This window comes from Lepus europaeus, chromosome 3 (genome assembly GCF_033115175.1).
Source record: "Lepus europaeus isolate LE1 chromosome 3, mLepTim1.pri, whole genome shotgun sequence".
Lineage (NCBI taxonomy): Eukaryota > Metazoa > Chordata > Mammalia > Lagomorpha > Leporidae > Lepus > Lepus europaeus.
This window is the reverse complement of record NC_084829.1, coordinates 18,566,405-18,577,524: the sequence shown is the minus strand read 5'-3', so window position 1 is coordinate 18,577,524 and position 11,120 is coordinate 18,566,405. Positions and strand designations below refer to the sequence as shown.

The following is an 11,120-nucleotide window of genomic DNA, read 5'->3' as shown; positions in this document are numbered from 1 at the left end:
TCCTTTTTGACAAAGCTGTCTTGTTGTGCTAGGGAGAATGTCTTTTTAAAAAATGATTTACCAAATATTTTCTCAAAGAAATGTCTCTCAAGGCATGTAATGTTTCTGAAAGGATTATTTCATCACTAAAGTTTTTTTATTTTTTTAAGGTTTATTTCTTTACTTGAAAATCAAAGTTACAGAGAGAGGAGAGGTAGAGAGAGAGAGAGAGAGAGAGAGAGAGAGAGAGAAAGTCTTCTATTCACTGGTTCACTCCCCAGTTGGCCACAACAGCTGGAGCTGTGCCAGTCCAAATCCAGGAGCCAGGAGCTTCTTCCAGGTCTCCCACGTGGGTGCAGGGGCCCAAGCACTTGGGCCATCTTCCGCTGCTTTCCCAGGCCACAGCAGAGAACTGGATTGGAAGTGGAGCAGCCGGGACTCAAACCAGTGCCTATATGGGATGCCAGCACTGCAGGCAGCAGCCTTACCAATTATACTACAGCACCAGCTCCTTAAGTTCTTAATTAAATGAAAATAAGCAGCCAAGTTCTCTCTGCTCAGTTATTTCCAGAATACCCAATGCCCAAGTCAAACCCCTCCCCTCTGTGAAGACTCCTTGTCTGCTGTCCTCCTACTCTACCCCAGCATATCCTGTAGAGTGCATACTTTTCCTTGAGTCCCCTTAGTTCCATGTTCAGACAGAGAGCAACTGCAAATCCATGAAAGCTGTGTGTGCCTTGTATTACTACTGTGGAAGAGACAATAAGCCTATTAGCTCATGTTCTTAAAATATGTTCATATACTATAGTCAATCTAAGACTCCCTTATGTCATGTTAGTGACTAAAATTGGGATATGTCTTCCAAAACTGATACATTGAAAAAGCTTACTATCACCATGGTTTCCTCTTTCTTGGTGGTACATAGGATGCTATCTTTTATTAAACACACAGCAAGGGACTGGCATTGTGGCATATCAGGTAAAGCTGCCGCCTGTGACCCCAGCATCCCATATGAGTGCTGGTTCATGTTCCAGATGCTCCATTTCTGATCCGGCTCCCTGGTAATGGTCTGCAAAAAGCAGTGGGAGATGGCCCAAGTGCTTGGGTCCCTGCTAACCACATAGGAGATCTAGATAGTACTCCTTGCTCCTGGCTTCCACCTGGCCTAGTTCTTGCCATTGCCAGCCATGTAGGGGAGTGAAAAAGCAGGTAGAAGACCTCTCTTTCTCTTTCTCTCTTTCTGTAACTCTGACATTCAAATAAATAATCTTTAAAAAACACATAAATGTAACCACATAAATCTTGTCTGTTCCCCATTTTTAATTAGAAAAAATTTAGTATATCGTTCCATATTACCACTATTATTTTGCCACATTAAACTTAATAAAAAACCAGTAAACTTTCAGTGATTTGAGAATCGTTATAACTTCCTCACTATCAAGGTGCAGATTTCGTATGCATGAAGATACTCCAGGGCCAGCATTGTGGCTTAGCGGGTTAAGCCCCCACTAGCAAAGCAGGCATCACATATGGGTGCCAGTTTGTGTCCCATTGCACCAGTTCCAATCCAGCTCCCTGCTAATGCCCCCAGGAAAGCAGCTGATGATGACCCAATGCTTGGGCCCCTCCCATCCATATGGGAGCAGAAAAAGCTCCTAGACTCTGGCTTTGGCCCTGCCCAGGCCTAGCCAGGCCAGCCATTTGGAGAGTAAATCAGAAGCCAGAAGATCTCTCTGCCTCTCCTTTTCTGTAGCTCTGCCTTTCAAATAAATAAATAATTTTTTTAAAAAAAGAAAATACTCCAGAAACTGCAAAGCATGATACACGTTTTTAATTTTTTAAAAAAGATTTATTTATTTGAGTTACTCAGAGAGAGGGGGGGGAGGGAGAGACAGAGAGAGAGAGAGACAGAGAGAGGAGAGAGAGAGAGAGGTCTTCCATCTGCTGGTTCACTCCCCAATTGGTGGCAATGGCCAGAGCGGTACCCATCCGAAGCCAGGAGCTTCCTCCCGACCTCCTACGCGGGTGCAGGGGCCCAAGGACTTGGGCCATCTTCCACTGCTTTCCCAGGCCACAGCAGAGAGCTGGATGGGAAATGGAGCAGCCGGGACTTGAACCCGGCGCCCATATGGGATGCCGGTGCTGCAGGCGGCCGCTTTATCCTCTACGCCACAGCGTCGGCCCCACGCTTTTTCATTTTAATATTAACCAATTATCTCATGGGAACAATCGGCACTTCACGCAGACCTAATCCCATCAAAGGCCTAAGAGCCGACCGCCCCCAACCCCGCCCCCCCGCCCCCAGGTGTGTATATACAGGTGCAAGCGCAAACTCTATTGGCCAAGGGACACAAGGGCGCGCCGGAAGACACCTTCGGGCACGCGCAGGAAGTACTGCGCATGCGCCCCCCGCGCGACGTTGTGCGCAGGCGCCGCACGCGACGGCCGCAGCCGCGGGGTCGTGGGTAGCGCAGTGCGAGCTCGGCCGTCAGCGTCCGGCATGAAGCGCCGGGGTCTGGCTCCCGTCTCGTCGCTCCAGTGCCATGGCATGCTTGCGGAGCCTGTCCTGGCGGACCTCATGCACCCTGGTCTGGGGCCTGGCGCCGGTGTCCCGCCCCGTTGTCTGCTGCGGCCGCGCGGCCGACCTTCTGGGACGGAGCCGGGCCGCGCCGCTGTGCGCGCCCCGCCGGCTCCGCGCGGCAGGTACGGCTTCCCGCCAGCGGCGTCGGGGTCGCCGCGGGGGTGGCGGCGGCCACTGTGCTCCGGCTCGGCCGTGGGGCCGCGCGCAGGTGTAGGACGGCGCGCGGGGTCCGTGCGCGGGTTCGCGAGCCTCGCCCCGCGTCGGGTCGCCTCTAGCAGGTGCCCGGGGCGCGCGGTGTGTGCCCGCGCTGGGACGCAGCTGTGCGCTCTGCCCTGCCGGCTGCTGACCCGCGCAGCCCTCTGTCCTCTGCCCCACTGCCCTTGGCTGCTGCGAGCCTCGTGACCGCAGTAGGAACAGCTCCGTGTTCGCCCTGTGCCCGGGTTATTTCACAAGCGTTCGCTATGAAGTCTGTAGAGACGCGAAATCTGGTACTCGGGGTTTCTCAAACGTATCTATAATATAACGCATGGGGAGAGCCTTTTTAAATCGTGCAAGAGAAGATGAGACATTTTCTTGCAATCTTGATTTAATGGCTATGTATCCACGTGACACTAAAATGTCACCGGGAAGAGGCTGGTCGGAATGCATAAATTATTCTAATGCCTCACCGTTGCTTTAAAAAGCCACTCCCTGTGAAACCTGAGACCATCGTCTGCAGCTATTAAAATGCTGCTTTTGGCCCTGCAGGTGAAATACGTCGATTTAGAACCTCCGACGCCTCTCAAGCCACCTTAGCCAGCGTGTCCCCGGTGTTCACTGTGGTGAGTGCGTTTCGGAATTTGCAGAAAGTACTTTGCACACGTTCCCCAGGTCGCTCTGTTGGCCAAGATACCGGCTTTTTGCTGGGTAGTGAATCACGACCGGTCGTGTTGTGCGTGGTGCTTTGCCAGTGACCCGAGCGCCTGCCAGACGGGCTCAGCAGTGCGGGACCGTGGAGCGTTTTTAGAAATTCTAGCCCAGGTCCTTGCAGGCACCTTCACAGCTGCCTACTTGGTCACTCAAGCTTTTCCCGGGAGTCTGTGTAGAAGCCTTCAAGCCTTTACCCACACAGGGGCTCGAACCTGCGCTCTGCAGGAAGTTACGCCTCTTGAAGGCAGCACAGTGTGCTTGGAAGGTCGTGGTCTCTAAAACTTCCTCTGAAATGGTCCAGGAAAGAAGAGCCTAATAAAACAGTGTGACTTTATTTTACCCGCCTAAAGGGAGAGAAGGCACTTTGGGGGCAAGGTGCTTACAGGTGGAAGTTATGTAGCAGTTGATTGTACTGTTCTTGCAACTTCTTTTGTGGGCATTTAATTGTGGTTGCTCTGAGCCATACTGCCCTAAATTCAAATCTCAGTTCTGTCTGTTGATATTAATTAGGTGAATTTGGGCAAGTTATGATAACATCCTTGTGCATTGGTTTTGTTATATATAGATTGGGAAGAGCCTACCTGATAGAATTATTGTGAGGATGAAAGTAATTTATACTTGTAAAATCCTTGATAGTACCATGCATATGTTGAACATCCAATATATTTGTGGTCGTCTTAATTATTTAAGCTTGTTAACATGAGAAATTTTCTTTGTAAATTATACAAAGTAACCACCATGTAAAAAGTATGGCATTTATTCACTTCCTGGAAGAGTTAGCAATTTAGTTGAACAAAATATTTCAGATGAGATTATTGTTTACCAAAAACACTTAGGAGAATCAGCTGATGCTGATTGGAAACTGAGCCGGTTACAAAGCAAACAGTTTAAAAAGCCATAACTTGTGTGAACTTTTTTAAATATCAAAAAATATTCCATAAAAGAAAGAATACTGAGATGTAAATGTTTTTAGTATGTATAGTTAGTAACTTGAGAGACTGTAAAAGAAGTATGTATATCATGCTTTATAGGAAAACATTTTTTTTTTAAAGATTTTATTTATTTATTTGAGTGGTAAAGTTACAGACAGAGGGAGAACCAGAGAGAGAGGTCTTCCTTCCGTTGGTTCACTCCCTAGATGTCCGCAATGGCTGGAGCTTTGCCAATCCAAAACCTGGAGCCAGGTGCTTGGGCCATCTTCCACTACTTTCCTAGGGCATAACAGAGCTGGATTGGAAGAGGGACAGCCAGGACTAGAACCGGCACCACAGGCGGAGGATTAACTCACTGTGCCACGGGCCTAGCCCCAGGAAAACATCTTAAAAGATATTTAGGGCCTGGGTCTGTGGTGCAGTGGGTTAACGCCCTGTCCTGAAGCTCTGGAATCCCATATGGGCGCCAGTTTGAGACCTGGCTGCTCCACTTCTAATCCAGCTCTCTGCTATGGCCTGGGAAAGGGTGGAAGATGGCCCAAGTCCTTGGGCCCCCACACCTGCGTGAGAGACCCGGAAGAAGCTTCTGGCTCCTGGCTTTGGATTGGCTCCGAACAGCTCTCCAGCTGTTGCAGCCAATTGGGGAGTGTAACTCTGACTTTTGAATAAATCTTTAAAAAAATTTAGTATTTGGTTTTCTCTAAAATTTCTCATTTCATATGATTAAAATATTTTATTTTACATATTTTTGCTTCCCAATTTTCTGCATGGATATATGCTTTTGTGAAATAAATTTAAGGAGAAAAGCTCATCTGTGTTATACAGATAAAATTTTAATTTAAATTCTCTTTAACATTTATGTTTTATTGTAATTATGTGTTCATGTTGATCTTACCTTTGCTAATGAGAAGCAAGCTAAAATTTATATTATAGGTTTCACTGTGTTATTGATAGAGTGTATGTGTGTTTCCGTGGTAATGACAGATGACCTGTATTGTACTATACCTATATGGTCTTAATGAAGAAAATGCATATTTAGTAGTAATTAGCACACCCCAGCACATAGGTTTAGTAAATAATTGGCAACTTGGATAACCATTCAGAAAAATTTTCCTCCCTAGACAATAGGTGCGTTTTCTGCATCTCCCAACTATCAGAGGCCTTTTCTATAAATCTTTATTGATTCTGCAGTGCCCACCAGAGTGACATCTTAACCTCAGGTAGACATTTAGATTTGTAAGACTGGCCACTGGTGGTCCCAGTCTACTCAGAAGTTTAAAGGACAGGGAGTATAAGTAGGGCAGCGTAGGTGTATACTTTGATTGCTTCTGTGGCCCCTGAGTAATAGTTCAGATCCTCCAAGATGGGTGTGAGATCCACCTGGGCTTAGAACCCCCTGCCTTATAGTGTCAGTATTTCTTGAATCTGTCTCAGAGGCACAGCTTCCTTGGTCTCACGAGGTACATGGCCAGCTGCTCTCCGGAAAGGGCAGAGCTGTGTAGCTTCCCACCTGGAACCTGTATATCGTTCATACTCTTCTCTGTCTAGTGCAGTCCACCAGTGAGTGGTCACTTTTACTGTAAGCAGTGTTATCTAGTAGGACACCTGATGCTCCTTCAGATTTCTAGACAAACCAGAACAGAAAAAGTTAATCCAGGTCAGATTTGTCCTAGCAAAGAATAAAAGGATTTTTTTTTTTAACCCTTAAGTTTAACCTAAAGAAAGTCAGTTATGGTTTATATCTGCATTTCAAAATTTTGGAGCTATTAGTCATAATACCACATACTTACAGCATATTAATTTCAGAAAAAAAATATATTTTGTTTCTATCTACAGACAAAATTTGACAAAGAGGGAAATGTTACTTCTTTTGGTAAGTATATTTTTTTCCTTCTAAATTACGTTTTTAATCGGTGAGTGAACCTGATGGAAATTGAGAAATTGTAGCATTTGGATAGAAAATTCTTTGTGTTGAAGATCTTTCTTCCCAGAGTGGGCCTGATTGGAACTGGCAACACTCAGACTGGCAGAAGACACTTTTGCTCTAATAGGATATTGAAGACAGTGTGGAGTGTGGGACTGGAGCCCAGGAACACATCCTTTCCCCCTTTGGTTTCTCTTCTGTGCATCTCCCATTCCCTGCCCTCCTCCCCAGGTTCATTCCCCTGAAGCCTGTTTAAGGCAGAGTCCCCTGCTACCACTGCCATTGATGTGAGTGACGAAAGATGGGGAGGGACCCAGGACTGCATGGCAGTCACGTAGGCTCCACCACTGAGTGCTGTCTGTGGACAGCTATGCAGCGTCACTTTACTGTGTGGCTTCAGATTATTCCAGTCTCAGGCCTCCTTCGCCTTCCACCCCTGCAGTCCAGTTCCTGCTGATGCCAAAGTCTCTGTAGAGTATTTCCTGTGGTTTTCACTCTTAAGGTTGTTCCGTTGCAGCCCTGTCACAGGTGCGGCTCGACAGTACTTACAGAAACTATCAGTTTAATGTCTTCATTTTCTCTCACCTGTTACATGTTCTGTTAATTTTCAGGTGGGAAAATCTGGAGTGAGAACTGATCTAACGTTGTCATTTTATATAGTCCAGGAACAAAGAAATTTGAACTCACCTGTTCACATATTTATGGTCTTGAAGATAATATTGTGAGAAAAAGTTAAAAATGTATTTATATACGATTCACGTTCAAGAAAGGCGACCCGTCTGAAGAGCTGAAAATGGCTCTTGTATGTTGTCATGATCCCCCAGGGGCCTTGTGGGTACAGAGAAATTTTATGATCTGTGCAAAAGAGGGGGAAGGAATAACTAGAGTTATCCTGAACTTTTTTTTAGGTAAAAGTGACTCTTCAACTTTTGTTTCTGTTGGTAATAGGAAATCATCTTGATGGTGGTGGGAAATAACATAAAGATCTAAATCTTTTAATTTGTTAGTTTTGCCCACTCTATTTCTTTTATAGAAAGGAAGAAAACTGAATTATACCAAGAGTTGGGTCTTCAAGCCAGAGATCTGAGATTCCAGCACGTCATGAGCATCACAACCAGAAACAATAGGATTATTATGAGGATGGAGGTAACGGTGTCGTGTTTATCCACAGTTCTCTGCTTACGGAAGTTACTTCCTAGCTATCGTGATCAATTTCTACATCGAAAGTACTTTGAGGATAGAAAAATACCTTTGTGGAACACAGAATGTTTTACCGCTTCATTTTAAATGGGTTATGTACATATGCTTAACAGGCATAACACTGCTTTGTTCTATGTTGGGAAAGCTGACTGTGGTCTTCATTCTCTTTGAATTTAGTCTCTAGTGCCTGAACTTATAAGAGAATACTGATTTATAATAGGAATATTTTCAGTGGAATACAGTTATATGTAATGAATGTTTTCCAGATAGTCAAGAACGTTTTCCAAATAGCCATCAAATTTCATAACCATTAATTTAAATGTTGATGTTTATGGAAAGTGTTCCATAATATATTTTCTTTTTCCCTACTGACTCAGAATTGTATATATGTAATTTAAAAGATTTTTTGCACCAAAATAAACTTTTTATTCCATTTTCTGTAATCTCTTTGAAGTACCCTCAGGTATCAACTTTGCCTCATGATTCAGAGTTAATGCAAACATCTGTTATTTTGGTGGGTCCAGAAATAGATAAGCAGACACCAGTCTCAGTGCTGTTGACCCTGTGATGGGTGTGGACTTGAATTTCTTTTTTCAAAGATTTACTTTATTATTTATCTGAAACAGAGTTAAAGATCTTCCATCTGCTGGTTCACTCCACAAATTGCTGCAATAGCCAGGGCTAGGCCAGGCCGAAGCTGGGAGTCTGGAGCTTCTTCTGGGTCTCCCATGTGGGTGCAGGGGCCCAAGCACTTGGGACATCATCCGCTGCTTTCCCAGGAGCATTAGTAGGGAGTTAGATAAGAAGTGGAGCAACCAGGTCTCAAACTGGTGCCCACATGGGATGCCAGTGTTGTAGGCGGCGGATTTACCTGCTGTACCACAATGCCGGCCTCTTGCTTTTCTTGAAAGTCTTTCATAACAAACTTTTGTCTGTTTATCCATAATTAGTCAAAATAATTAAAATAGAAGCAGTCTTCTCCCAAGTGTTTTTCTTTTTTCCAGCAAATGTTTCGCTGTTGTTTTTAATAGCTAGCATCCTTCAAAATAATTCCTCTTCAGTGGAGAGAGAGACAGGTATTTGATGGAACAAATTTAGTAGAATGCTAATTGTAAAAATTAAATAGCAGGTGTATGATACTATAAAATCTTTCAACTTTGTGTGGAATTCTCACACACCGTTGAAAAAAATGTAAAAAAGAAAATCATCTCTAACTTCTATGTCACGAATACAGTGGTTGTAAGCTACTTTTTGTGTTTTTGTTTTTAAGATGTATTTATTGGGCTTGGCACTGTGGCCTAGTAGGTAAAGCCGCCGCCTGCAGTGGTGACATCCCATATGAGTGCCAGTTGAGTCCTGGCTGCTCCTTTTCCAATCTGGCTCTCTGCTGTGGCCTGGGAAAGCAGAAGATGGCCCAAGTCCTTGGGCCCCTGCATCCACGTGGGAGACCCTGAGGAAGCTCCTGGCTTCGGATCGACGCAGCTCCAGCCATTGCAGCCAGCTGGGGAGTGAATCAGCGGGTGGAAGACTTACCTCTCTCTGCCTTTACCTCTCGGTAACTCTGCCTTTCAAATAAAATCTTTTTTAAAAAATGTATTTATTTATTTGAAAGAGCAACAGAGAGAAAGAGAAAGGGCGAGACATAGAGCTCTTCCATCTCTGATTCACTCCCCAAATGCCCACAACAGCCAGGGCCAGGCCTGGCCAGAGCCAAGTCAAGAACTCAAGTCAGGTCTTTGGGTGGCAGGGGCCCAAAGACTTAAACCATCCTCAGCTGCCTTCCCCAGTATGTTAGCAGGAAGCAGGATTAGAAGTGGACTCAAACCGGACTCTGACATAGGATGTTGCAAGCAGCTGCTTAACCTGCTGTGCAGCAGTGCTGGCCCCCTTTATTCTTTAACATGAAAGATGGCAGTCTCTCTCTCTCTTTTTTTTTAAAGATTTATTTTTTATTTTTTATTTATTTGACAGGTAGAGTTTACAGGGAGAGAGACAGAGAGAAAGGTCTTCCTTCCGTTGATTGACTCTCCAAATGGCCGCAGCGGCCGGAGCTACACTGATCCGAAGGCAGGAGTCTCTTCCTGGTCTCCCATGGGGTGCAGGGCCCAAGGACTTGAGCCATCCTCCACTGCTATCCCAGGCCACAGCAGAGAGCTGGACTGGAAGAGGAGTAACCGGGACTAGAACACAGTACCCATATGGGATGCTGGTGCCGCAGGTGGAGGATTAATCTAGTGAGCCACGGCGCTGGCCCCAAGATTGATTTATTTATTTAAAAGGTAGAGTTAGAGGGAGGAAGATCTTCCATCCGTTAGTTCACTCCCCAAATAGCCACAACTGCCAGGGCTGTGTCAGGCTGAAGCCAGGATCTTCTTTTTGGTTTCCCATATGGGTGCAAGGGCCCAAGCAATTGAGCCATCTTTTGCTGCTTTCTTAGATGCACTAGCAGGGAGCTGGATCAGAAGTGGAGCAGCCAGGAGTCAAACCAGCACCCATATGGGATGCTGGAACTGCGGGTTGTGGCTTAACCTGCTGAGCCATAGCACTGGCTCCAGCAGTCTCTTTTTGGGTGTTTATAATTCTTACTGGTATCAACTAGTATTATCTTTACAATTTCAGATTATTTTAATAAAAGGAAACTTTCCTACTTGAGCCAAACTAATAAGATTTAGTTTAAGATTAATCCTTATCTAAAGGTCTGTCTATGGGGCTGGTGTTGTGGCACAACAGGTTAAGCCACTGCTTGCAGTGCTGGCATCCCATATCAGAGTACTGGTCCCAGCTACTCTACTTCTGATCCAGCTTCCTGCCAATGCACCTGAGAAAGCAGCAGGTGATGGCCCAAGTACTTGTGCCCATGCCACCCCCATGGGAGACTCCAGTGAAGTTCCTGGCTCTCAGCGTCAGCCTGACCCAGCCTTGGCTGCCATAGCCATTTAGTGATTGAACCAGTGGATGGAAGATCTTTCTCTTTGTTTCTCCCTCTCTCACTGCGGTTCTGACTTTCAAATAAGTAAATAAGTAAACCTTTAAAAATAAAGGTCTGTCTTCTACCTTTTAAAAGATCTGTTTATTTGAAAGGCAGAGCAACAGAAAGAGACAGAGGGAGAAGGAGATCTTTCATCTGCACTTTACCCCCCAAATGGTTAGAACAGCCTGGTGTGGACCAGGCCAAAGCCAGGCACTTTATCCTGGTCTCCCATGTGGGTGGCAGGTGGCATGTCCTGGTCTCCCATGTGGGTGGCAGGTGGCATGTGCTTGGGCCATCTTCTAACTTTTCAGAAGGACCTTACCTTGTTCCTTTTCTTCCCTGTGTTTCTTGTGATTGCAGTGAAATCTTTAATATATAATTAGTAATTTCAGTTCTACTGAGAGTGAGTTACACTTACATATATTTTAGCTTTTCTTTTAAAAAAAAATGTCTTTAAAAAAATGAACACATAGAGGTTGGTGTTGTGGCGGAGCAGGTTAAGCTTCTGCCTGCTATGTCAGCATCCTCTATGGGTGCCAGTTCAAGACCCATTATCAGCTCCCTGATAATGTGCGTGGGAAAACAGTAGAAGATGGCCTAAATCCTTAGGCCCGTACACCCTTG

At 45.3% G+C, this 11,120-nt stretch overlaps 1 protein-coding gene across 2 annotated transcripts in view; it reads left to right on the top strand.

Moving 5' to 3' along the window:
- Positions 1-2,417: 2,417 nt before the first annotated feature.
- Positions 2,418-11,120, top strand: part of MRS2 (magnesium transporter MRS2) — a 35,705-nt gene continuing 27,002 nt past the window's right edge. For both annotated transcript variants that reach the window (XM_062185289.1, XM_062185286.1), the window contains exons 1-4: positions 2,418-2,682; positions 3,308-3,381; positions 6,238-6,274; positions 7,359-7,471. In XM_062185289.1, coding sequence (XP_062041273.1) covers positions 2,523-2,682; positions 3,308-3,381; positions 6,238-6,274; positions 7,359-7,471 — 384 coding nt within the window. In that variant the 5' untranslated portion in view covers positions 2,418-2,522. The remainder of the gene's footprint in view (positions 2,683-3,307; positions 3,382-6,237; positions 6,275-7,358; positions 7,472-11,120) is intronic.